General features: G+C 52.5%; 1 protein-coding gene across 1 annotated transcript; it reads right to left on the bottom strand.

The window, feature by feature from the left end:
• Positions 1–793: 793 nt before the first annotated feature.
• On the bottom strand, positions 794–27,505 carry LOC144610661 (bestrophin-2a-like). Its single transcript, XM_078429530.1, has 9 exons — positions 27,372–27,505; positions 14,850–14,944; positions 13,423–13,656; positions 9,939–10,093; positions 7,383–7,460; positions 6,691–6,843; positions 4,782–4,862; positions 3,431–3,621; positions 794–2,024 (listed from the first exon to the last, which is right to left on the bottom strand). Exons 1-9 carry the CDS (start codon positions 27,398–27,400, stop codon positions 1,163–1,165), a joined length of 1,878 nt encoding a protein of 625 aa, XP_078285656.1. The 5' UTR covers positions 27,401–27,505; the 3' UTR covers positions 794–1,162.
• Between the last annotated feature and the right edge of the window lie 252 nt (positions 27,506–27,757).

Here is a 27,757-nt window from a genome sequence, read left to right as displayed (position 1 = left end):
GGGCCTACAGTGTCCGGGCCGACAGCTGGCAACCATACCTGCCACAGAAACATTCAGGCAGTTAGATTAGGTTAGAACACATTGATTACATTTACTGCAACTACATTTCATTCCAGATTTCCAGTTTGTGCAGCCAGCTAATTTATGTGTTTGAATTCACAGAGCGATCAATTCCTGAAGGAATTGGCCTTAATGGCAATGTTGGCTTTGTCTTCCCTTAAACATAGGGCAGTACATCACTGGAGCAGGCCCTTCGGCCCACAATGTCTATGCTGAACATGGTGCCGAGACCACCACTGTGATCTGCCTCCACATAATCAACAGCCTTCTATTGAATGAATGCTTTATGGTCACATGTGACAAGCCACACTGGAATTCTTTGCTTTCACACTCAATGTATGCAAATAGTCACCACGTAAAGGGCGCTGACAAAGTTGCCAAGTAATGAATTGCCTTCCACATCCCTGCACGTCCAAAAGTCTCTTAAAAGTAGGGTTGCCAACTGTTCCATATTAGCCGGGACATCCCGTATTTTGGGCTACATTGGTTTTGGATGCTGTAGGCCCGGACAGTGTAGGCCCGGACAGTGTAGGCCCGGACAGTGTTGACCCAGACAGTGTAGGCCCGGACAGTGTAGGCCCGGACAGTCTAGGCCCGGACAGTGTAGGCCCGGACAGTGTAGGCCCGGACAGTGTTGACCCGGACGGTGTAGGCCCGGACGGTGTAGGCCCGGACAGTGTAGGCCCGGACAGTGTTGACCCGGACAGTGTAGGCCCGGACAGTGTAGGCCCGGACAGTCTAGGCCCGGACAGTGTAGGCCCGGACAGTCTAGGCCCGGACAGTGTAGGCCCGGACAGTGTTGACCCGGACAGTGTAGGCCCGGACAGTGTAGGCCCGGACAGTCTAGGCCCGGACAGTGTAGGCCCGGACAGTGTAGGCCCGGACAGTCTAGGCCCGGACAGTGTAGGCCCGGACAGTGTAGGCCCGGACAGTGTTGACCCGGACGGTGTAGGCCCGGACGGTGTAGGCCCGGACAGTGTAGGCCCGGACAGTGTTGACCCGGACAGTGTAGGCCCGGACAGTGTCGGTCCGGACAGTGTCGGTCCACACAGTCTAGGCCTGGAGGCCCGGAGGCCCAGGCGTCGCCTAACGGAGGTTGACTTCAGTGTTCGCCCTCCACGCCGTTGAGCGGCAGCGTCTCTGGGATGAGCAGGGAGCTCCTCTTGTGCTGGGCGCCGTCCGCCCGCAAGGGGCGTGTGGCCACCCCAGGCCAGTCGGCCTTCTCGCCGGCCTCCTCCACCGCGGGTGACAGGGACAGGATGGGCTGGCGGAGGGGGCGGGCGCCGCGGTAGGTGTGGGCGCCCTCTGGTGGCGAGGAGGAGGCGGCGCTGGCCAGGGCGGCCACTGGAGGTCTGAGCCATGGGGGGGAGTCGCTCGCTGGCTGCTGAGATGTTCCGGATCCTGGGATAGACGGACAACTGGAGTCCAGGACCTCCTGGGAACCCGGCCTCCCACCATCGGATCGGTAGGATATCAGGTCCCCTGCAGCGTCTGAGATAATGATGGTGGACAATGGAGGGGCCTTGAGGTCCATCTCCAAGTTGACCATCTCCTCCTCCAGTAGGCTCCGAGGAGCCGCCTCGCCCTCGCCACTGCCCGGCTCCACTCTGAGGGTCTCCGCGCCCACGCCCGTGCCCGCGAGGCCGCCGTTCTCCGTGAGCCGCGGCCGAGGGTCCTCGGACAGGAAGTGTATCTGGGTGAGGGGCTTGTGCTCGCTGTAGGGGCCGCACGAGCAGACGGTGGACTGGGTGTCCTGGCACAAGCAGCTGTACATGGAGGCATCCGACGATACGCTGGTGTGACGCTTCAGCAGGTGGAAGGGCCGGGCCGTGCGCTGGGCCGGAGAGGGTGAGGGGGCCGCGGGCAGCAGGCGGCTGAACAGGCGCACGTGCTGAGAATTCCCTTCCTCCTTCATCTCCTCGATCTCCTCCATCGGCTGAAAGTGCATGTCGTCTTTGGAGATCCTAGAGCAGAGGGGATGTGGGGTTAGTCAATAGGTGCAGGAGGAGGCCATTCAGCCCTTCGAGCCTGTACGCACCGCCATTCACCGTGATCATGGCTGATCATTCTCAATCAGTACCCCGTTCCTGCCTTCTCCCCATACCCCCTGACTGCTATCCTTAAGAGCTCTATCCAGCTCCCTCTTGAATGCATTCAGAGAATTGGCCTCCACTGCCTTCTGAGGCAGAGAATTCCACAGATTTACAACTCTCTGACTGAAAATGTTTTTCCTCATCTCAGTTCTAAATGGCCTACCCCTTATTCTTAAACTGTGCCCCCTGGTTCTGGACTCCCCCAACATTGGGAACATGTTTCCGGCCTCTAACGTGTCCAACCCCTTAATAATCTTATACGTTTCAATAAGATCCCCTCTCATCCTTCTAAATTCCAGTGTATACAAGCCTAGTCGCTCAAGTCTTTCGACATACGACAGTCCCGTCATTCCGGGAATTAACCTGGTGAACCTATGCTGCACGCCCTCAATAGCAAGAATGTCCTTCCTCAAATTCGGAGACCAAAACTGCACACAGTACTCCAGGTGCGGACTCACTAGGGCCCTGTACAACTGCAGAAGGACCTCTTTGCTCCTATACTCAACTCCTCTTGTTATGAAGGCCAACATTCCATTGGCTTTCTTCACTGCCTGCTGTACCTGCATGCTTCCTTTCAGTGACTGATGAACAAGGACACCCATTTTTAGTTTAGTTTAGTTTAGTCCACACTGTCCGGACCTACACTGTCCGGGCCTACACTGTCCGGGCCTACAGCGTCCGGGCCTACAGCGTCCGGGCCTACAGCGTCCGGGCCTACAGCGTCCGGGCCTACAGCGTCCGGGCCTACAGCGTCCGGGCCTACAGCGTCCGGGCCTACACTGTCCGGGCCTACACTGTCCGGGCCTACACTGTCCGGGCCCACACTGTCCGGGCCCACACTGTCCGGGCCTACACTGTCCGGGCCTACAGCGCGCCCCCAGGCCTACACTGTCTGGGCCTACACTGTCCGGGCCTACACTGTCCGGGCCTACAGCGTCTGGGCCTACACTGTCCGGGCCTACAGTGTCCGGGCCTACAGTGTCCGGGCCTACACTGTCCGGGCCTACACTGTCCGGGCCTACACTGTCCGGGCCTACACTGTCCGGACCTACACTGTCCGGGCATACAGCGCCCCCCCGGGCCTACAGCGTCCGGGCCTACAGTGTCCGGGCCTACACTGTTCGGGCCTACAGCGTCCGTCCTATACTGTCCGGGCCTACAGTGTCTGGCCCTACAGTGTCCGGGTCTACAGCGCCCCCTGGGTCTAATATGGGACAAGGTCGGTCCCGTGCAGACCGAGCTTCACGCTGCCACATTACCGCGTCCCACAGACTCACGTCATGTCGAAGGTGGATCCCTGGAAGGACGGCTTCTGCAAGACAAACACAGTAGCAGCAGTGTAGGGAGGGCGAGGGTTGGACTCATCCCAGTAACGGTCCTTCTCCATCAGCGGCAGATCCTGATACATGTCGTCGACCGCCATCATTGACACCTGAATGCAACAGTCACAACTACAGTCAATGCACCCCTGCAAGAGAGGGACACAGCAACTGAGCCAAGCAGCGGGGAGAGAGGGGGGAGAGACAGTCAACAAACAGCCCCCACTCCCACCCCACTCCCGCCCTGACTCCTGCGTCTGTGCTACGTACGGCACGATGGCGCAGCGGTAGAGTCGCTGCCTCACAGCGCCGGAGACCCGGGTTCCATCCCGACTACGGGCGCCGTCTGTACGGAGTTTGTACGTTCTCCCCGTGACCCGCGTGGGTTTTCTCAGAGATATTCGGTTTCCTCCCACACTCCAAAGACGTGCAGGTTTGTAGGTTAATTGGCTTGGTATAAGTGTAAATTGTCCCTCGTTGGTGTAACCAGGATAGTGTTAGTGTACGGGGATCGCTGGTCGGCGCGGACTTTAAAACTCAGGTGAGGAAAAACTTTTTCACCCAGAGAGTTGTGAGTTTGTGGAATTCTCCGCCACAGAGGGCAGTGGAGGCCAATTCACTGGATGGATTTTTTTTTTAGTTTTAGAGACACAGCGCGGAAACAGGCCCTTCGGCCCACCGGGTCCGCACAGACCAGCGATCCCCGCACACTAACACTATCCTACACACACTAGGGACAATTTGTACATTTATACCAAGCCAATTAACCTACAAACCTGCACGTCTTTGGAGTGTGTGAGGAAACTGAAGATCTCGGAGAAAACACACGCAGGTCACGGGGAGAACGTACAAACTCCGTACAGACGGCGCCCGTAGTCGGGATGGAACCTGAGTCTCCGGCGCTGCATTCGCTGTAAGGCGGCAACTTTACCGCTGCGCCACCGTGCTGAATTTATAAGAGAGTTAGATAGAGCTCTAGGTGTATCTGGGTGTCAATTTAAAAGAGAGTTGGATAGAGCTCTTGGGGCCAGTGGAATCAAGGGATATATGGGGAGAAGGCAGGCACGGGTTACTGATTGTGGATGATCAGCCATGATCACAGTGAATGGCGGTGCTGGCTCGAAGGGCCGAATGGCCTCCTCCTGCACCTATTGTCTATGTTCCTATGTTTCTATGACAGAAGTACCATGACATTCCACAGCATTAGTGTGCTTATCCTCTGAGCATTAAATGTAGCACACAGACACTGGACTGGCCAATATCCAGCGGCCATCCACACTGAAGGTTCGTTGCCAGCCACGACTATTACCTGAAAGTTCCTATCAATCAAACGGTTTGTTTCAAAATCATCGTCGTCTTCTCCAAAGGGATTTATTAATTGTTCGGCCACCTGTAATCAAAGGCATCCAGTCACAAAGATGTGGACATAAGCTTTTACGAGGATGTTGCCAGGACTAGAGGGTGTGAGCTACAGGGAGAGGTAGAGCAGGCTGGGTCTTTATTCCATGGAGCGCAGGAGGATGAAGAGTGATCTTATAGAGGTGTACAAAATCATGAGAGGAATAGATCGGGTAGATGCACAGAGTCTCTTGCCCAGAGTAGGGGAATCGAGGACCAGAGGACATAGGTTCAAGGTGAAGGGGAAAAGATTTAATAGGATTCCGAGGGGTAACTTTTTCACACAGAGGGTGGTGGGTGTATGGAACAAGCTGCCAGAGGAGGTAGTTGAGGCTGGGACTATCCCATCGTTTAAGAAACAGTTGGACAGGTACATGGATAGGACAGGTTTGGAGGGATATGGACCAAGCGCAGGCAGGTGGGACTAGTGTAGCTGGGACATTGTTGGCCGGTGTGGGCGAGTTGGGCCGAAGGGCCTGTTTCCACACTGTATCACTCTATGACTCTCAGTCCGAAGAAGGGTCTCGACCCAAAACGTCACCCATTCCTTCTCTCCAGAGATGCTGCCTGTCCCGCTGAGTTACTCCAGCATTTTGTGTCCATCTTCAGTTCCTTCCCACACTGCCGCCGTTCACCTGCCAGGCTTTGTCCTGCCCCCACCACTAACCCAGCTTTCTCCCCCACCCCCCACTACAATCAGTCCGATGAAGGGTCCCGAACCAAAACATGGCCGATCCATGTTCTCCAGAGATGCTGCCCGAGTTACTCCAGCATTTTGTGTCTATCTCCATTGTGAAGGGATATGTTGTACTGGGGAACCTGGCTCTGATGGGCTGCCGATACCCGGATGTATCGGGAAAGGGGGCAAGATAGCATGAGGGTCCTCGATCCATAATTGGACCTCAATGTGACATCGTTGGCATCTTCCACAAGCTCGGGTACTGTCCGATTCACCTCTACCCCATTGCGGGCATTGGACTTTGTCTGTGGAACTGATGCGCTACAATGCTGAGAACTATATCCTGCACTCTGTATCTCCCCCTTTGCTCTACCTGTTGCACTGGGACTGATCTCAGCTCCAGATTCAGGGACAGTTTCTTCCCGGCTGTTATCAGGCAACTGAACCGTCCTCTCACCAACTAGAGAGCAGTGCTGAACTACTATCTACCTCATTGGAGACACTCGGACTATCTGGACAACTAGACACTGGGCTACCAGACACTGGGCACTGGGCTACAAGGGCACTGGACACTGGGCTACCAGGACACTGGACACTAAGCTACCAGGACACTGGGCACTGGACTACCTGGACACTGGGCTACCAGGACACTGGACAGTAGGCTACCTGGACACTGGACAGTAGGCTACCTGGACACTGGACTACCAGGACACTGGGCACTGGACTACCTGGACACTGGGCTACCAGGACACTGGACTATCTGGACACTGGACACTGGGCTACCAGGACACTGGACACTGGGCTACCTGGACACTGGGCTACCTGGACACTGGGCTACCAGGACACTGGACACTGGGTTACCAGGACACTGGACACTGGGCTACCTGGACATGGGGCTACCAGGACACTGGACACTGGACTACCAGGACACTGGACTACCAGGACACTGGACTACCAGGACACTGGACACTGGGCTGCCTGGACACTGGGCTACCAGGACACTGGACCCTGGGCTACCAGACACTGGACCCTGGGCTACCAGGACACTGGACACAGGGTTACCGGACACTGGACACTGGGCTGCCTGGACCACTGGACACTGGGCTGCCTGGCCACAGCGGGTTTCAGAGAGGACACTCACCTTGAGCCAGCCGGCGTAGAAGAAGAACTGGAGCAGGGTGAAGACAGGAATGTACAGGTCGATGTCGTGCCCGGCGTAGCCTTGGGCAGGGTCCAGGAACTGGCGGCCGATCAGACAGGTGAGGAAGAAGCTGTAGACTGCGATGGTCACCACCTGCCGAGACCGGGGACGGGGTTAACTGGGAAAGTGGCGCGGAGGAGTCCTTGTAGTTTGGTTTAGAGATACAGCGCGGAAACAAGCCCCTCGGCCCACCATCCGTGCCATTCTATCCCACATGTAGAGCGGTCACGGTGGTGCAGCGGTAGAGTTGCCGCCTTACAGCGAATGCAGCGCCGGAGACCCGGGTTAGTTTAGTTTAGTTTAGTTTAGAGATACAGCGCGGAAACAGGCCCTTCGGCCCACCGTGTCCGTGCTGACCAGCGATCCCCGCACACTCACACTATCCTACACCCACTAGGGATGATTTTTACATTTACCCAGTCAATTAACCTACAAACCTGCACGTCTTTGGAGTGTGGGAGGAAACCGAGGATCTCGGAGAAAACCCACGCAGGTCACGGGGAGAACGTACAAACTCCGTACAGACGGCGCCCGTAGTCAGGATGGAACCCGGGTCTCCGGCGCTGTGAGGCAGCAACTCTACCGCTGCGCCACCGTGCCGCTGATGGGAGTTTTTGAACACGCCTCCTCACCTGAGTGTATACCAGTGGGATACTAATCCAGTCGTAATGAAAGAGAAGGCTGCACTTTGCTCGAAATGTGTTCAGCTCCTGGTGAAGGCAGAAAAAGCACAACGTTAACAGGCAACTAATATTGTGTCAGAAGGCAGACAAAAATGCTGGAGTAACTCAGCGGGTCAGGCTGCATCTCGGGAGAGAAGGAATGGGTGACGTTTCGGGTCGAGACCCGGAAGGGTCTCGACCCGAAACGTCACCCATTCCTTCTCTCCTGAGATGCTGCCTGACATAGTGCTTTGGTTCAATTTCTTCAGACTGAGGGTCAGGGGAGAGGGAACTGAGAGAAATGAAACGGTGCGTAGAACAAATTAATGATAGAACTGCAAGAGGACATATAAGATTATTAAGGGGTTGGACACGTTAGAGGCAGGAAACATGTTCCCAATGTTGGGGGAGTCCAGAACCAGGGGCCACAGTTTAAGAATAAGGGGTAGGCCATTTAGAACGGAGATGAGGAAAAACTTTTTCAGTCAGGGAGTTGTGAATCTGTGGAATTCTCTGCCTCAGAAGGCAGTGGAGGCCAATTCTCTGAATGCATTCAAGAGAGAGCTAGATAGAGCTCTTAAGGATAGCGGAGTCAGGGGGTATGGGGAGAAGGCAGGAACGGGGTACTGATTGAGAATGATCAGCTATGATCACGGTGAATGGTGGTGCTGGCTCGAAGGGCCGAATGGCCTCCTCCTGCACCTATTGTCTGTTGTCTAACACACACTGCAGCCCCGGCAGAGAAGGCAACACTGTGAACCCAAGTGGCTTCAGCCCCGAGTTACCTGATTCACATCGTTGCTAATGGATGTTGTTGACATTGACAACAAACAGCCCTGGAGTACATGGTGGTGCAGCAGTAGAGTTGCTGCCTCACAGCGCCAGAGACCCGGGTTCCATCCCGACTACGGGTGCTGTCTGTACGGAGTTTGTACGTTCTCCCCGTGACCTGCACGGGTTTTCTCCGGGTGCTCCGGTTTCCTCCCACACTCCAAAGACGTGCAGGTTTGTAGATTAATTGGCTTCGGTAAAATTGTGAATTGTCCCTAGTGGTTGTAGGATCGTGTTAGTGTGCGGGGATCGCTGGTCGGCGCGGATCCAGTGGGCCGAAGGGCCTGTTTCCGCGCTGTATCTCTAATCTAAACTAAACCTTACCACTAATGGAAACATCCTCTCCATATCCACTCTATCCAAGCCTTTCACAATTTGGGTACGTGTCAATGAGGTCCCCCTCATCCTTCTAAACTGCAGCAGGTACAGGCCCCATAGCGTTGTTACAGCCTGGTACAGGCTTGAACGTGTCGTTGAAGGTGCTTCTCGAATGCTGTGCAATGCCACTGCACTTCTGCCTTGACCGAGCTGTAAACCCAGGGATCTAGAAGTGGGACACAGGTAGGGTTGCCAACTTCCTCACTCCCAAATAAGGTACAAGGTGACGTTCCCCGCACCGCGCCCCACGTGACCTCACCCAGCCAGCGCCCACGTGCTCCCGCTCCACCAATGGCGGCCGTCCAGGCCTGGAGGCGGGTTGCTACGCAACCTCCGTTAGTTAGCGCCCGGGCCTCTGGGCCTACACTGTCCAGGTCCACAGCGGCTCCCAGGGCTACAGTGTCCGGGCCTACAGTGTCCGGGCCTACTGTGGCCGGGACTACAGTGTCCGGGACTACAGTGTCCGGGACTACAGTGTCCGGCCTACAGTGTCCGGGCCTACTGTGGCCGGGACTACAGTGTCCGGGCCTACAGTGTCTGGGACTACAGTGTCCGGGCCTACAGTGTCCGGGACTACAGTGTCCGGGACTACAATGTCCGGGACTACAGTGTCCGGGCCTACAGTGTCCGGGCCTACAGTGTCTGGGCCTACAGTGACCGGGCCTACAGTGACCGGGCCTACAGTGACCGGGCCTACAGTGACCGGGCCTACAGTGACCGGGCCTACAGTGTCCGGGCCTACAGTGTCCGGGCCTACAGTTTCTGGGCCTACTGCGCCCTCCCCCCGGCCTAATACGGGACAAGGGCGGTCCCAAACAGGACGTACAGGTTTGTAGGGAAATATGGGATGTGCCAGCTAACACGGGACAATTGGCAACCATAGACTAAGTCCACATGAACTCCCACTAACAGTAAACTGTTTAGTTTAGAGATACAGCGCGGAAACAGGCCCTTCGGCCCACCAAGTCCGCGCCGACCAGCGATCCCCGCACACTAACACTATCCTACACACACCAGGAACAATTTACAATTTTACTGAAGCCAATTAACCTACAAACCTGCACGTCTTTGGAGTGTGGGAGAAAACCGACGCACCTGGAGAAAACCCACGCAGTCACGGGGAGAACGTACAAACTCCGTACAGACAGCACCCGTGGGCAGAATCGAACTTGGGTCTCCGGCGCTGTGAGGCAGCAACTCTACCGCTGCGCCACCGTGCCGCCCCCGTTGGTGTGCACTGGTGAGGCCAGGGGGAGCAGGGTGTGGGGAGGGGCAGTGCCAGCTCCTGGTACTGCCAGCCCTGCTCCGAGCTCCTACCTCCATCAGCAATTTGAGCGCGCTGTCGTCCTTGATCCGCCCTTCCTTCCGCCCTTTGGCCGCAAGGTTGGTGAACCACACGCAGGGGATCCAGTACTTGTTGTAGGGGGAGTGGAGACTCTCGTACTTTTTCCGCTCGTCTCTGGTCATGAACCCTGCAAAACACCAGCACGTAGAGGAAGGAACCGCGGACGCTGGTTTACCCCGGGTACGGGCACGAAACGCCGGGGTAACTCAGCGGGACAGGCAGCATCCCTGGAGAGAAGGAATGGGCGACGTCTCGGGTCGAGAATGCATTCAAGAGAGAGCTAGATAGAGCTCTTAAGGATAGCGGAGTCAGGGGGTATGGGGAGAAGGCAGGAACGGGGTACTGATTGGGAATGATCAGCCATGATCACATTGAATGGTGGTGCGTACAGGCTCGAAGGGCCGAATGGCCTCCTCCTGCACCTATTGTTTATTGTCTATTGACTGATCGCAGCCAGCAACGATGGTCAAGTGAAGGTGGAACCCACAATGATCCATTGTTGGCTGTGGGGAAGGTGATCACGAAGGGACACAAACTGAAACCCAACTGGAGGTCAGTGAATCTGGTACGAAGACTAGGAAGGAACTGCAGGTGCTGGTTTACCGCGAAGATAGACAGCCATGATCACATCGAATGGCGGTGCTGGCTCGAAGGGCCGAATGGCCTCCTCCTGCACCTATTGTCTATTGTCTATTGACTATTGTCTATTGTTTATTGTCTATTGAGACCCTTCTTCATTTCAGACTGAGGGCCAGGGGAGAGGGAGACACAGAGATAAGGAAGTGCAAGGTGTGAGAAGGAGACATCAAAGAGGGTGTAGTTTAAGGGAGATGTACAATAGATCATTGCTAGCTAGGAGAAGATGACAACAGAGCAAATAGAGATCAACTGAGTTCACGGGACAGTCAGACTGGTCGGAGAACTGGGAAGGGGGAGGGATGGAGAGAGAGGGAAAGCAAGGGTTACTTGAAGTAAGAGAAATCAATGATCATACCAACATGTGGTGGCTCACCCTCTAATAAGCTCCAGCTCACAATAGACAACAGGTGCAGGAGGAGGCCATTCGGCCCTTCGAGCCAGCACCGCCATTCAATGTGATCATGGCTGATCATTCACAATCAGTACCCCGTTCCTGCCTTCTCCCCATACCCCCTTACTCCGCCATCCTTAAGAGCTCTATCTAGCTCTCTCTTGAATGCATTCAGAGAATTGGCCTCCACTGCCTTCTGAGGCAGAGAATTCCACAGATTCACAACTCTCTGACTGAAAAAGTTTTTCCTCGTCTCCGTTCTAAATGGCCTACCCCTTATTCTTAAACTGTGTGGCCCCTGGTTCTGGACTCCCCCAACATTGGGAACATGTTTCCTGCATCTAACGTGTCCAACCCCTTAATAAGATCCCCTCTCATCCTTCTAAATTCCAGTGTATACAAGCCCTGTCGCTACAGTCTTTCAACATATGACAGTCCCGCCATTCCGGGAATTAACCTAGTAAACCTACGCTGCACGCCCTCAATAGCAAGAATGCACAGCTCCGTCGTTCAGAGACTCCCATTTAGTGTATTGTGTTCAGTTCTGGGCACCGTGTTATGGGAAGGATGTTGTCAAGCTCGAAAGGGTTCAGAAAAGATTTACGAGGATGTTGCCAGGACTAGAGGGCCTGAACTACAGGGAAAGGTTGAGTAGGCTGGGTCTCTATTCTATGGAGCGCAGGAGGATGAGGGGAGATCTTGTAGAGGTGTACAAAATCATGAGAGGAATAGATCGGGTAGATGCACAGAGTCTCTTGCCCAGAGTAGGGGAATCGAGACCAGAGGACATAGGTTCAAGGTGAAGGGGAAAAGGTTTAATAGGAATCCGAGGGGTAACTTTTTCACACAGAGGGTGGTGGGTGTATGGAACAAGCTGCTAGAGGAGGTAGTTGAGGCTGGGACTATCCCATCGTTTAAGACACAGTTGGACAGGTACATGGATAGGACAGGTTTGGAGGGATATGGACCAAGCGCAGACAAGTGGGACTGGTGTAGCTGGGACATTGTTGGCCGGTGTGGGCAGGGTGGGCTGAAGGGCCTGTTTCCACACTGTATCACTCTATGACTCTATGACATCTAACGTGTCCAACCCCTTAATAATCTTATATGTTTCGATAAGATCCCTTCTAAATTCCAGTCCATAAGATTCCTTCTAAATTCCAGTGTATACAAGCCTAGTCGCTCCAGTCTTTCAACATACGACAGTCCCGCCATCCCGGGAATTAACCTAGTGAACCTACGCTGCACGCCCTCAATAGGAGGAATTTCTTTAGTCAGAGGGTGGTGAATCTGTGGCTGTGGAGGCCACGTCAGTGGATATTTTTACAGCAGAGATAGATAGATTGTTGATTAGTGCGGGTGTCAGGGGTTATGGGGAGGAGGCAGGAGAATGGGGTTATGAGGGAGAGATAGATCAGCCATGATTAAATGGTGGAGCAGACTTGATGGGCCGAATGGCCTAATTCTGCCCCTATTACTTATGACCTTATGGCCACCTGCCTCCCAGTGTCTCCCTCACCAGCCTAGTGCCCATCTGCATCTCTCTCCCCTCCCTCCTGCCAGTCCGTCACCCCCCACTGCCCTGACCCGGAGAGAGCCGCCCCGACCATTTGCCACACTACCCTCCTGCCTGTCTGAAGGTCCCTCACCACTAGTGGTTGCCAACCATCTCACTCCCAAATAAGGGACAAGATGACGTCACCGCCCCGCGCCCCACATGACCTCACCCAGCCAGCGGCCACCTGCTCCCGCTCCACCAATGGCGGCCGCCCGGGCCGGGAAAGGGGTTGCTACGCAACCTCCGTTAGGCGGCGCCCGGGCCTCCGGGCCTACACTGTCCGGGCCTACAGTGTCTGGGCCTACACTGTCCGGGCCTACACTGTCCGGGCCTACACTGTCCGGGCCTACACTGACCGGGCCTACACTGACCGGGCCTACAGTGTCCGGGCCTACAGTGTCCGGGCCTACAGTGTCCGGGCCTACAGTGTCCGGGCCTACAGTGTCCGGGCCTACAGTGTCCGGGCCTACAGTGTCCGGGCCTACAGTGTCCGGGCCTACAGTGTCCGGGCTTACAGTGTCTGGGCCTAAAGCGCCCCCTGGGCATAATACGGGACAAGGGCTGTCCCGTACGGGACAAACCAATTTAGCCCAAAATACGGGATGCCCCGGCTAATACGGGACAGTTGGCAACACTACTGACACCCGAGACTCCACTGTCCCCACGGGCCTTCCTGCCCACTGTGCCCGCCCCCTTCTCTGGGCCTGTTCCCGCCCCCTTCCCTGGGCCTGTACCCCCTTGCCCCCCCCCCCCCTGCTCTGGGCCTGTGTCCCCCCCTGCCCCGGGCCTGTACCCCTCCCTGCTCTGGGCCTGTACCCCCCCTTGCCCCCCCCCCTGCCCTGGGCCTGTGATGCGGTGTGTTGCTCACCTGCCTCCACCACGTGGTCCATGGTGGGGAAGCGTTTGATGACGGCGGTGCTGACGGAGCGGAGGATGAGCAGCGCCGACAGGCTGGCGTAGCGCATCATGGTGCGGCGCAACATGCGGCCACGCTCGTCCGGCCCGTGCACGTTGCCCGAGATCACGCACATCAGCCGGTCTGGCAGAGGGATGCTGGTGTACTGGCTCCACCAACGGTTCACCACCAGCGTCACGTAGAAACCTGCACACACGGCACCCCATTACACTGGGGGGGGGGGACAGGGATGGAGATACAACTACCCCACCCCTCACCCCCCCACCACCCCACCACCCCACCCCTCACCCCTACACCCCCCAACCCCTCACCCCCCCCACCACCCCACCCCTACACCCCCCACCCTCCCCCACCCCCCCAGACCAGGGACACAGCACCCCATTACACCGGGGGTGGGGGTGACAGGGCTAGACACCCCACTACCCCTCCCCCCCCATCCCTCTGTCCCCCACTACCCCTCCCCACCTCCTTGACCAAGGTCACAGCACAGCACCACCCGGTCACTCAGGGGATGGGACTGGGCTGGAGATACCCCACTACCCCTCCCCATAACCCTCCCAACAAGCCCCAGCCCCCCCCCTCACTCCCCCTAGACCTCTCCCCCTCATTGCCCCTATCACCTCCCTTCCCAATACCGCCCCTCCCCCCCCCCCTCCCCATCAATCCCCCCATCCCACAACTCGTGCCGAGAACAACCAGCCCCTCTCCTCCCGACAGCTCCATGACATTCTCCCGCTAGATGCGACCGGCTGGGGGGGGGTGTGGGGTGTGGGGGTGACGGGTGGGTGGGTTTCAGAGGAGGTCTGTGTGGACGGAACTGCAGACGCTGGTTTAATCCGAAGACAGACGCAAAAAGCTGGAGTAACTCAGCGGGTCGGGCAGCATCTGGAGAGAAGAGATCTCTGGGCAGCGGTAGAGTTGCTGCCTCACAGCGCCGGAGACCCGGGTTCCATCCCGACTACGGCCACCGTCTGTACGGAGTTTGTACGTTCTCCCCGTGACCTGCGTGGGTTTTCTCCGAGATCTCCGGTTTCCTCCCACACTCCAAAGACGTGCAGGTTTGTAGGTTAATTGGCTTGGTAAATGTAAAAATTGTCCCTCGTGTGTGTAGGATAGTGTTAGTGTGCGGGGATCGCTGGTCGGCGCGGACTCGATGGGCCGAAGGGCCTGTTTCCGCACTGTATCTCTAAACTAAACTAAACTAAGGAATGGGCGACGTTTGAGATCGAAGGGCCTCGACCCGAGACGTCTCCCATTCCTTCTCTCCAGAGAAGCTGCCTGTCCCGCTGAGTTACTCCAGCATCTTGTGTCTATCTTCAGTTTGAGAGGAGGGATTTGGAGCCAGTAAGGGGGAAGGATAAAGAACATCGCTCTCTCACCTAGCACAAAGGCCATTGGGATGAGATTGGCATAGTGGTTGCAGTACAAGGCCAGCTTTTCAAAATACCTCTTCTGATCATCCATCAGCAAAAACCTTTGTTAAAATGAAATTGTTAAAAATCACCTAAAAATCATAGAAACACAGACTATAGGTGCAGGAGGAGGCCCTTCGGCCCTTCGAGCCAGCACCGCCATTCATTGCGATCATGGCTGATCATCCACAATCAGTAACCCGTGCCTGCCTTCTCCCCATATCCTTTGATTCCACTAGCCCCTAGAGCTCTATCTAACTCTCTCCAAATCCAGTGATTTGGCCTCTCAGTAGAGGATTGTGGCAGAGAATTCCACAAATTCACAACTCTCTGGGTGAAAAAGTTTCTTCTCATCTCAGTTTTAAATGGCCTCCCCTTTATTCTTAGACTGTGTGGCCCCTGGTTCTGGACTCCCCCAACATTGGGAACATTTTCCCTGCATCTAGCTTGTCCAGTCCTTTTATAATTTTACACATCTCTATAAGATCCCCTCTCATCCTTATAAACCCCAGTGAATACAAGCCCAGTCTTTCCATACTTTCCTCATATGACAGTCCCGCCATCCCAGGGATTAACCTGGTGAACCTACGCTGCACTGCCTCAATAGCAAGGACGTCCTTCCTCAAATTAGGAGACCAAAACTGCGCACAATACTCCAGATGTGGTCTCACCAGGGCCCTGCACAACTGCAGAAGGACCTCTTTACTCCTATACTCAAATCCTCAAATCCATGGAGTTAACTCAAACATTGAAATACCGATCCAAGATGGCGCCCAAGCCAGGCCACTCTATGTGTACAGGTCAGGAAGGTGATTCTGCAATCACGCATTACTCTATTAAACCTCTACTCCAACAGCAACATCTCTTACTTGAACGCGTAGGAAGGAACTACAGATGCTGCTTTATACCGAAGAGAGACACAAAATGCTGGAGTAACTCAGCGGGTCAGGCAGCATCTCAGGAGAGAAGGAATGGGTGATATTTCAGGTCAGGACCCTTCTACAGGCAGTCCGAGGAAGGGTCTCGACCCGAAACGTCACCCATTCCTTCTCTCCTGAGATGCTGCCTGACCTGCTGAGTTACTCCAGCATTTTGTGAATAAATACCTTCGAATTGTACCAGCATCTGCAGTTATTTCCCTTCACTACCTGCCGCTCCACTGCGATTTCTCCTCAAGGTATGTCGACTTTGAAGAAGTTCTTCTCCTCTCTTCGACGAGAGTTTAGCAACATGCTCTCTCACTCCTCTGTGATCCCCTGACATCAGTCTGAAGAAGGGCCTCGACCCGAAACGTCACCCATTCCTTCTCTCCCGAGATGCTGCCTGACCCGCTGAGTTACTCCAGCATTTTGTGAATAAATACCTTCGCTGAGTTACTCCAGCATTTTGTGTCTCTCTTACTTTAACCATACTCCTCATAATCTCCTCTACCATCTGACTATCTTTAATCAGACTTTATTGAACTTTATCTTGCACTATAACGTTATTCATTCCCTTTGTCATGTGTCTGTCCACTGTAAATGGCTCGATTGTAACCATGTGTTGTCTTTCCGCTGATTGGTTAGCACGCAACACAAGCTTTTCACTGTACCTCGGTTCACATGACAATAAACTCAACTGAATCTCAACTCAAGATTTCCCTTTGTTAACAGCTGGCAACCATTGCCCCAAATACCATGCAGTGATCCAGCTGTTTGCAGGAATATTCCATGTCCCACCTCTCTCCCACACGCACGCACTCAATAACAGGCACACACACGGACACACACACATATGGATACACGCATACACACAATGTCAATAGACATTAGGTGCAGGAGTCGGCCATTCGGCCCTTCGAGCCAGCACCGCCATTCAATGTGATCATGGCTGATCATCCACAATCAGTACCCCGTTCCTGCCTTCTCCCCATACCTCCTGACTCCGCTATCCTTAAGAGCTCTATCTTAAGTATGATGTTGTAGGGATCACTGAGACATGGTTACAAGAGGACCAGGGCTGGGAACTGAATATTCAGGGGTACACAACGTATAGAAAAGACAGACAGGTGGGCAGAGGGGGTGGGGTTGCTCTGATGGTAAGGAATGATATTCATTCCCTTGCAAGGGGTGACATAGAATCAGGAGATGTTGAATCAGTATGGATAGAAATGAGAAATTGTAAGGGTAAAAAGACCCTAATGGGAGTTATCTATAGGCCCCCAAACAGTAGCCTCGACATAGGGTGCAAGTTGAATCAGGAGATAAAATTGGCGTGTCAAAAATGTAATGCTACGGTGGTTATGGGAGATTTCAACATGCAGGTAGACTGGGAAAATCAGGTTGGAAATGGACCCCAGGAAAGAGAGTTTGTAGAGTGCCTTCGAGATGGATTCTTAGAACAGCTTGTACTGGAGCCTACCAGGGAGAAGGCAATTCTGGATTTAGTGTTGTGTAATGATCCTGATCTGATAAGGGGACTAGAGGTAAAAGAGCCATTAGGAGGCAGTGATCACAACATGATAAGTTTTACTCTGCAAATGGAAAGGCAGAAGGGAAAATCGGAAGTGTCGGTATTACAGTATAGCAAAGGGGATTACAGAGGCATGAGGCAGGAGCTGGCCAAAATTGATTGGAAGGAGGCCCTAGCAGGGAAGACGGTAGAACAGCAATGGCAGGTATTCCTGGGAATAATGCAGAGGTTGCAGGATCAATTTATTCCAAAGAGGTGGAAAGACTCTAAGGGGAGTAAGAGACACCTGTGGCTGACGAGGGAAGTCAGGGACAGCATAAAAATTAAGGAGAGGAAGTATAACATAGCAAAGAAGAGTGGGAAGACAGAGGATTGGGACTCTTTTAAAGAGCAACAAAAGTTAACTAAAAAGGCAATACGGGGAGAAAAGATGAGGTACGAGGGTAAACTAGCCAATAATATAAAGGAGGATAGCAAAAGTTTTTTTAGGTACGTGAAGAGGAAAAAAATAGTCAAGGCAAATGTGGGTCCCTTGAAGACAGAAGCAGGGGAATTTATTATGGGGAACAAAGAAATGGCAGACGAGTTAAACCGTTACTTTGGATCTGTCTTCACTGAGGAAGATACACACAATCTCCCAAATGTTCTAGGGGCCGGAGAACCTAGGGTGATGGAGGAACTGAAGGAAATCCACATTAGGCAGGAAATGGTTTTGGGTAGACTGATGGGACTGAAGGCTGATAAATCCCCAGGGCCTGATGGTCTGCATCCCAGAGTACTTAAGGAGGTGGCTCTAGAAATAGTGGAAGCATTGGAGATCATTTTTCAATGTTCTATAGATTCAGGATCAGTTCCTGTGGATTGGAGGATAGCAAATGTTATCCCACTTTTTAAGAAAGGAGGGAGAGAGAAAACGGGTAATTATAGACCAGTTAGTCTGACATCAGTGGTGGGGAAGATGCTGGAGTCAATTATAAAAGACGAAATTGCTGAGCATTTGGATAGCAGTAACGGGATCATTCCGAGTCAGCATGGATTTACGAAGGGGAAATCATGCTTGACAAATCTACTGGAATTTTTTGAGGATGTAACTAGGAAAATTGACAAGGGAGAGTCAGTGGATGTGGTGTACCTCGACTTTCAGAAAGCCTTCGACAAGGTCCCACATAGGAGATTAGTGGGCAAAATTAGGGCACATGGTATTGGGGGTAGGGTACTGACATGGATAGAAAATTGGTTGACAGACAGAAAGCAAAGAGTGGGGATAAATGGGTCCCTTTCGGAATGGCAGGCAGTGACCAGTGGGGTACCGCAAGGTTCGGTGCTGGGACCCCAGCTATTTACGATATACATTAATGACTTAGACGAAGGGATTAAAAGTACCATTAGCAAATTTGCAGATGATACTAAGTTGGGGGGTAGTGTGAATTGTGAGGAAGATGCAATAACGCTGCAGGGTGACTTGGACAGGTTGTGTGAGTGGGCGGATACATGGCAGATGCAGTTTAATGTAGGTAAGTGTGAGGTTATTCACTTTGGAAGTAAGAATAGAAAGGCAGATTATTATCTGAATGGTGTCAAGTTAGGAGGAGGGGGAGTTCAACGAGATCTGGGTGTCCTAGTGCATCAGTCAATGAAAGGAAGCATGCAGGTTCAGCAGGCAGTGAAGAAAGCCAATGGAATGTTGGCCTTCGTAACAAGAGGAGTTGAGTATAGGAGCAAAGAGGTCCTTCTACAGTTGTACCGGGCCCTGGTGAGACCGCACCTGGAGTACTGTGTGCAGTTTTGGTCTCCAAATTTGAGGAAGGATATTCTTGCTATGGAGGGCGTGCAGCGTAGGTTCACTAGGTTAATTCCCGGAATGGCGGGAATGTCGTATGTTGAAAGGCTGGAGCGATTGGGCTTGTATACACTGGAATTTAGAAGGATGAGGGGGGATCTTATTGAAACATATAAGATAATTAGGGGATTGGACACATTAGAGGCAGATAACATGTTCCCAATGTTGGGGGAGTCCAGAACAAGGGGCCACAGTTTGAGAATAAGGGGTAGGCCATTTAGAACGGAGATGAGGAAGAACTTTTTCAGTCAGAGGGTGGTGAAGGTGTGGAATTCTCTGCCTCAGAAGGCAGTGGAGGCCAGTTCGTTGGATGCTTTCAAGAGAGAGCTGGATAGAGCTCTTAAGGATAGCGGAGTGAGGGGGTATGGGGAGAAGGCAGGAACGGGGTACTGATTGAGAGTGATCAGCCATGATCGCATTGAATGGCGGTGCTGGCTCGAAGGGCTGAATGGCCTACTCCTGCACCTATTGTCTATTGTCTATTGTCTATCTAGCTCTCTCTTGAAAGCATCCAGAGAATTGGCCTCCACTGCCTTCTGAGGCAAAGAATTCCACAGATTCACAACTCTCTGGGTGAAAAAGTTTTTCCTCATCTCCGTTCTAAATGGCCGACCCCTTATTCTTAAACTGTGGCCCCTGGTTCTGGACTCCCCCAACATTGGGAACATGTTTCCTGCCTCTAACGTGTCCAACCCCTTAATAATCTTATACGTTTCGATAAGATCCCCTCTCATCCTTCTAAATTCCAGTGTGTACAAGCCAATGCCAATACGGAATGGAACCATGGCCCTTCAGCCCAACTCATTCATGCCATCCCAAATGCCCCATCTACACTAGTCTCATTTGCCCGCGCTTGGCCCATATCCCTCCCGCCCTTTCCACAGATGTACCTGTCCAAATGGCTTTTCAATGTTGCCATTTTTCCTGCCTCAACTACTTCCTTTAGACTTTAGAGATTCAGCGCGGAAACAGGCCCTTCGGCCAACCGAGTCCGCGCCGACCAGCGATCCCCGCACACTAACACTATCCTACACCCACTGGAGATAACTTTCCATTTTACCGAAGCCAATTAGCTAACGTCTTTGGAGTGTGGGAGGAAACTGAAGATCTGAGAGAAAACCCAGGCAGGTCACGGGGAGAACGTACAAACTCCGTACAGACAGCGCCCGTAGTCGGGATGGAACCCGGATTTCCGGCGCTGTGAGGCAGCAACTCTACCGCCGCGCCACCGTGCCGCCCCATCTACACTAACCACATTTGCCCATTTGGCTTCTATCCCTCTTAACCTATCCATGTACTGTCCAACTAACTTGTAAATGATGCAACTGTACGAGCCTCAACGACCTCCTCTAGCAGCTTGTTCCATGAGTAACGAGATTACCGTTCAGGTTTCACAGGTTCACAAGTTATAAGAGAAGAATTAGGCCATTTGGCCCATCGAGTCTATTCCACCATTCAATCATGGCTGATCTCTGCCTCCTAATCCCATTTTCCTGCCTTCTCCCCATAACCCTTGGTATCCATTCTAATCAAGAATTTGTCTCTCTCTGCCTTAGAAATATCCACTGACTTGGCCTCCACTGCCCTCTCTGGCAATGAGTTCCACAGATTACCTACCCTCTGACTAAAGAAGATCCTCCTCACCTCTTTTCTAAATGAGCGCCCTTTAATTCTGACTCTCTCTGCCAAAATTACAAGTAATCTTTACAAATCAGAAATATTTCTAGCACAGTATATCAAAATAAATAAATGTTCTTACAATCAAAAGGATTCAATTTCAATATAAGACCTGTTTTTCCATTAGCTTGCATAAATTTGATCTTATACTACATGCATGCAAATAATGAAGTTTAAGAGATAGGTTTTTATGCATTAAATCTTTCCCCTATCACCTCAAGTCCTCAACGTCCCAGGGAAAAATACTCTGTACATTCACACTATCTGTTCCTCTCATGATTTTGTACACCTCTATAAGATCACCCCTCATCCTCCTGCGCTCCAGGGAATAGAGACCCAGCCTACTCAACCTCTCCCTGTAGCTCAGGCCCTCGAGTCCTGGCCACATCCTCGTAAATCTTCTCTGTATCTTTCCTTTAACATCTTTAGGGCGGTCACGGTGGCGCAGCGGTAGAGTTGCCGCCTCACAGCGAATGCAGCGCCGGAGACCCTGGTTCCACCCGAAACGTCACCCATTCCTTCTCTCCTGAGATGCTGCCTGACCTGCTGAGTTACTCCAGCATCCCGTTCCTGCCTTCTCCCCATACCCCCTGACTCCGCTATCCTTAAGAGCTCTATCTAGCTCTCTCTTGAAAGCATCCAGAGAATTGGCCTCCACTGCCTTCTGAGGCAAAGAATTCCACAGATTCACAACTCTCTGGGTGAAAAAGTTTTTCCTCATCTCCGTTCTAAATGGCCGACCCGGGTTCCATCCCGACTACGGGCGCTGTCTGTACGGAGTTTGTACGTTCTCCCCGTGACCTGCGTGGGTTTTCTCCGAGATCTTCGGTTTCCTCCCACACTCCAAAGACGTGCAGGTTTGTAGGTTAATTGGCTTGGTAAATGTAAAAATTGTCCCCAGCGTGTGTAGGATAGTGTTAATGTGCGGCGATCGCTGGTCGGCGCGGGCCGAAGGGCCTGTTTCGTGATGTGTCTCTAAACTAAACTGAAACTAATCCTCCCTGCACCCTCTCCAGTTTAATGGCATCTTTTCTGTAGCTGAATGACCAAAACTGAACACGATACTCTAAACGTTTTCAAGAGAGAGTTAGATTTCGCTCTTCGGGCTAAAGGAATCAAGGGATATGGGGAGAAAGCAGGAATGGGGTACTGATTTTAGATGATCAGCCATGATCACATTGAATGGCGGTGTTGGCTCGAAGTTTCTTCCCGGCTGTTATCAGGCAACTGAACCATCCTACCACAACCAGAGAGCAGTGCTGAACTACTATCGACCTCATTGGTGACCCTCGGACTATCTTTAATCGGAGTTTACTGGACTTTGTCTTGCACTAAACGTTATTCCTTTATCCTGTATCTGTACACTGTGGACGGCTCGATTGTAATCATGTATTGTCTTTCCACTGACTGGTTAGCGCGCAACACAAGCTTTTCACTGTACCTCGATACACGTGACAATAAACATAACTAAACTGAAGTAAGAAAGAAAGGTAATCCAATGCAACGCAGTGACGCAGCTGGTAGTGCGGCTGTTTCAAAGCGACAGTGACCCAGGTTCAATCCTGACCTCGGGCCCTGTCTTTGTGGAGTTTGCACGTTCTCCCTTTGACCGCGTGGGCTTTCTCCGGGTGCTCCGGTTTCCTCCCACACTCCAAAGACGTGCGGGCTTGTGGGTTAATCGGCCCCTCTGTAAAATTTCCCTTCATGTGTGGGGAGTGGATGAGAAAGTGGGATAACAGAGAACTAGAGCGATCGGGAGATCGATGGTCAGCACGGCCTTGGTGGGCCGAAGGGCCTGTTTCAATGCTGAATCTCTAAACTACACTAATAACTGGTGCGTAGGAAGGAACCGCCGATGCTGGTTTACACTGAAGAAAGACGCAAAATCGGCGGGCCAGGCGGCCTCTCTGGAGAGAAGGAATGGATGACATTTTGAGTCGAGTCCCTTCTTTACAACGAAACGTTCTTTACATTCCTTCTCTCCGGAGATGCTGCCTGACGCGCTGAGTTCGAAACATAGAAAACATAGAAAATAGGTGCAGGAGGAAGCCATTCGGCCATTCGAGCCTGCACCGCCATTCATTGTGATCGTGGCTGATCATCCACAATCAGTAACCCGTGCCTGCCTTCTCCCCATATCCCTTGATTCCGCTAGCCCCTAGAGCTCTATCGAACTCTCTCATAATTCCATCCAGTGATTTGGCCTCCACTGCCCTCTGTGGCAGAGAATTCCACAAATTCACAACTCTCTGGGTGAAAAAGTTCCTTCTCACCTCAGTTTTTAAATGGCCTCCTCTTTATTCTAAGACTGTGGCCCCTGGTTCTGGACTCGATAGAAACATAGAAAATAGAGAAGAGTTTCTCCAGCATTTTGTGTCTGTCTTAAACAATAGACAATAGACAATAGGCGCAGGAGGAGGCCATTCGGCCCTTCGAGCCAGCACCGCCATTAAATGTGATCATGGCTGATCATTCTAAACTAATGACCAGCGCAGTTTTAGTGCCTGAGTTCCTGCAAACAGGGGGGAACAGTTTACACTGAAGCCAAATAACTTCAAGTTCCCCTCATCTAAAAATATTCGCAGTGCTATCATTTCCTACAGCAATCCCACGCAAAGATGTACAATCTGTATTTGTTTACAGGCTCCAAGGACTTGGAAGCAATACGTTCACTGACCCAATGGATGCTAAAGGTCACAAGCTCAGAACGTTTATCTCAGCGTAAGACTAGAGGGCTTTGCTTTAAGGTGAGAGGGGGAAAGTTTAAAGGAGATGTGTGGGGCAGGCTTTCTTTACACAGAGGGTGGTGGGTGCCTGGAACGTGCTGCCATGGGTGGTGGTGAAGGCAGAGACTATAGTGGTGTTTAAAAGACTTTTAGATAGGCGCTTGGATATGCTGGAATGGAGGGATATGGATTAGGGTTGCCAACTATCTCACTCCCGAATACGAGACAAGGTGGCGTCACCGCCCCACGCCCCACGTGACCTCACCCAGCCAGCGGCCACGTGCTCCCGCTCCAACAATGGCTGCCGCCCGGGCTGGGAGGCGGGTTGCTAGGCAACCTCCGTTAGGCGAACACACTCAGCCCCGCTCCCCGAACACACTTCGTTAGTCTGCGCTGTCCGGGCCTACAGCGGCCCCCGGGCCTACATTATCCGGGCCTACAGCGTCCAGGCCTACAATGTCCAGGCCTACAGCGTCCAGGCCTACAGCGTCCAAGCCTACAGCATCCCCCGGGCCTACAGTGCCTGGGCCTACAGCAGACCCCGGGCCTACAGTGTCTGGGCCTACAGTGTCTGGGCCCACAACGTCCGGGCCTACAGCGCCCGGGCCTACTGTGTCCGGGCCTACAGCGTCCGGGCCTACAGCGGCCCCCGGGCCTACAGTGTTTGGGCCTACAGCATCCGGGCCTACAGCGTCCGGGCCTACAGTACCGCCCGGGCCTAATACGGGACAAGGGCGGTCCCGTACAGGACAAACCAATTTAGCCCAAAATATGGGATGTCCCGGCTAATACAGGACAGTTGGTAACCCTAGGTATGGATCACGAGCAGGCAGAGGAGATTAGTTTAACCCAGCATCATATTTGGAGAGGACATTGTGGGCTGAAGGGCCTGATCATCTACTGTACTTTTCCGTGTTCTACATTTAGAAACAGCTTGTTCAACCTTGAATTGAACTGAATATATTTATGGGCCAAGTATGTACACATACAAGGAATGTGCCTTGGTGCTTTGCTCGCAAGTAACAACACGAACATACAGTAAACAATTCAAAATAAAACATTACAATTTAAACACGCGAAGAATGAAATAAAATACCAGAGCACAAGGAGGCTGCAGACTTTTGGTTGTTGAGTAGAGGTACTGCTCGAGGTGAAAAGCTGTTTTTATGTCTGGCTGTGGCAGCTTTGACAGTCCGGAGTCGCCTATAGACTGTAGAATTCAGCAGAACACAAAGTGCTGGAGTGACTCAGTGGGTCAGGCAGCATCTCACAGATTCATAGAGTGATACAGTGTGGAAACAGGCCCTTCGGCCCAACTTGCCCACTCCGGCCAACAATGTCCCAGCTACACTAGTCCCACCTGCCTGCGCTTGGTCCATATCCCTCCAAACCTGTCCTATCCGTGTACATGTCTAACTGTTTCTTAAACGTTGGGATAGTCCCAGCCTCGACTACCTCCTCTGGCAGCTTGTTCCATACACCCACCACCCTCTGTGTGAAAACGATACCCCTCAGATTCCTATTAAATCTTTTCCCCTTCACCTTGAACCTATGTCCTCTGGTCCTCGATTCCCCTACTCTGGGCAAGAGACTCTGTGCATCTACCCGATCTATTCCTCTCATGATTTTGTACACTCTCAAGATTTTATATCGGTGGAGGGAAATGGACAGACAACGTTTAATGTCGAGACCCTTCTTCAGATTGATTCCCATTCCTTCCACAGATGCTGCCTGACCCTCTGAGTTCCTCCAGCACATTGTGTTTTGCTCATCTGCAGCCTCTTGAACCAAGGACTTTGGGCTTTATATTGGTGTTTTTAATGTATCAAACATTTTTTTTGGTTTATTTTTATATTATCTACTGTGCGTTTAAAACTCGTGGTCTTGCTGCAAGCAAGAATTTCATTGTTCTGTTTTGAGACATTTAGCTTAGTTTGGAGAAAACAGGCCCTTCGGCCCACCGGGTCCGCGCCGCCCAGCGATCCCCGCACACTAACACCATCCTACACCCACTGGGGACAATGTTTACATTTACCAAGCCAATTGATCTACACACCTGCACGTCTTTGGAGTGTGGGAGGAAACCGGAGATCTCGGAGAAAAGTCACGGGGACAACGTACAAACTCCGTACAGACGGCACCCGTAGTCGGGATGGAACCCGGGTCTCCGGCGCTGCATTCGCTGTAAGGCGGCAACTCTACCGCTGAGCCACCGTGACCGCCTTTAATATAAAAGACATTTGGACAGTTACGTGGATAGGACTGGTTTGGAGAGATATGGGCCAAACGTGGGCAGGTGGGACTAGTGCAGACGGGGCATGTTGGTCGGCGTGGATGAGATGGGCCGAAGGGCCTGTTTCCGTGCTGTGTGACACTATGACCATCTTCCAACAAGGAACTGGATAAAATACACTTTTGAGGGTCACAGAGAAAGGGGGGGGGGGGGGAGGAGTGCAGGAAGGAACTGCAGGCGCTGGTTTAAACCGAAGGTAGACACAAAGTGCTGGAGTAACTCAGCAGGTCAGGCAGCATCTGTGGAGAGAAGGAATGGGTGACATTTTGGGTCGAGACCCTTCTTCAGACTGGAGGAGATTGACTCAGATGGAACTTCAGTTGAACAAAATGGCTGCCTAGTGTCTGTGCGGCCAATTCACCGCCTCATTATCTGGCTGAAGTCAGATCTTGTCTGAGCCACAGATGTCTAGCACATGGATGACCTCCATCACAATACTTAACTAGTGACTAGTTAACACTTAAATATTAACTGGTTAACAATTATCTAGTTACTAGTTAATGCTTAACTAGTTATTGCTTAACTAGTGACTGGTTAACACTTGACTTGTCAGTTTAATGCTTAACAAGTGACTGGTTAATGCTTAACTAGTGACTGGTTAACATTTAACATGCCAGTTTAACGCTTAACAAGTGACATTAATGCTTAACTAGTGACTGGTTAACACATAACATGCCAGTTTAATGCTTAACAAGTGACTGGTTAATGCTTAACTAGTGACTAGTTAACACTTCATGTGCCTAGTTAACACTTAACAAGTGACTGGTTAATGCTTAACATGCCTGGTTAACACTTAACAAATGACTGGTTAATGCTTAACTAGTGATTGGTTAATGCTTAATGTGTCTGGTTAACACTTAACAAGAGACTGGTTAATGCTTAACTAGTGACTAGTTAACACTTAACTAGTGACTAGTTAACAGTACTCTCCATTACCCTAACATGCACAGTTTGGCATGGGTTACTGGATGTGTTTGGAAAGGAGGGTTTTATAAAGTGTTAAGTTTTTTAAAAAGTTTTTTTAGGGCAACATCGTGGAAACAGGCGGAAGATAGACATAGTAACTCAGCGGGTCAGGCAGCATCTCTGGAGAGAAGGAATGGGTGACGTTTTGGGTCAAGACCCTTCTTCAGGCCCTTTGGCCACCGTGTCCGTGCCAACCAGCGATCCCTGTACTCTAGCACATTCCCACACACACCAGGGACAATTTACCGGAGCACCCGGAGAAAACCCATGCAGGTCACGGGGAGAACGTACAAACTCCGGAACCCGGGTCTCTGGCGCTGCATTCGCTGTGAGGCAGCAACTCTACCGCTGCATCTTGAATAGTCTTGGTCTTTCTCGCCTTCAGCTCTTCAACCCCCCCACCTCCGCCATCTTTCAGTGATAACAAGCGTCCAGACCTGAAACGTCACCTATCCATGTTCTCCACAGATGCTGCCCGACCCGCTGAGTTACTCCAGCATTTTGCGTCCGCCCTTGACCGGGACGCGTGGACTGACCTGTAGGCGACACTGAGCAGAGCGTACATGAAGGAGAAGACCAAGAACTCCTTGTAGAGCAGCTTGTAGATGCTGCCCTTCCACAGCACCAGGAGCTTGGAGAAGCTGCAGAAACGGACATTGGCCACACGGGCCGTATACCGTGATGGTCATCACCACCGCTACACGGGACAGCGGGCGAGACGGGGGGCAGATCTGCAGAGGGAGGGAGAGAGGGAGAGAGGGAGAGGGAGGGAGGGAGAGAAGGAGGTGGAGAAGGAGGGGGGGGGGGAGGGAGAGAGAGAAGGGGGGAGGGGGGAGAGAAGGGGGAGAGAGAAGGGGGAGAGAGAGGGGGAGAGAGAGAGGGGGAGAGAGGGGGGAGAGAGGGGGAGAGAAGGAGGGAGGGT

This window comes from Rhinoraja longicauda, chromosome 37, assembly GCF_053455715.1.
Source record: "Rhinoraja longicauda isolate Sanriku21f chromosome 37, sRhiLon1.1, whole genome shotgun sequence".
Lineage (NCBI taxonomy): Eukaryota > Metazoa > Chordata > Chondrichthyes > Rajiformes > Arhynchobatidae > Rhinoraja > Rhinoraja longicauda.
This window is presented reverse-complemented; position numbering and strand designations above follow the sequence as displayed.

Bases quoted from the DNA above. Each gene is read 5' to 3' on its own strand.
- LOC144610661 (XM_078429530.1), bottom strand. From the start codon at position 27,400: ATGTACGCTCTGCTCAGTGTCGCCTACAG. The intron at 7,461-9,938 runs GTAGGAGCTCGG...TGCCTTCACCAG, and splicing joins CGCTCAAATTGCTGATGGAG to GAGCTGAACACATTTCGAGC. The intron at 6,844-7,382 runs GTGAGGAGGCGT...CGGTCTCGGCAG, and splicing joins TCCCACTGGTATACACTCAG to GTGGTGACCATCGCAGTCTA.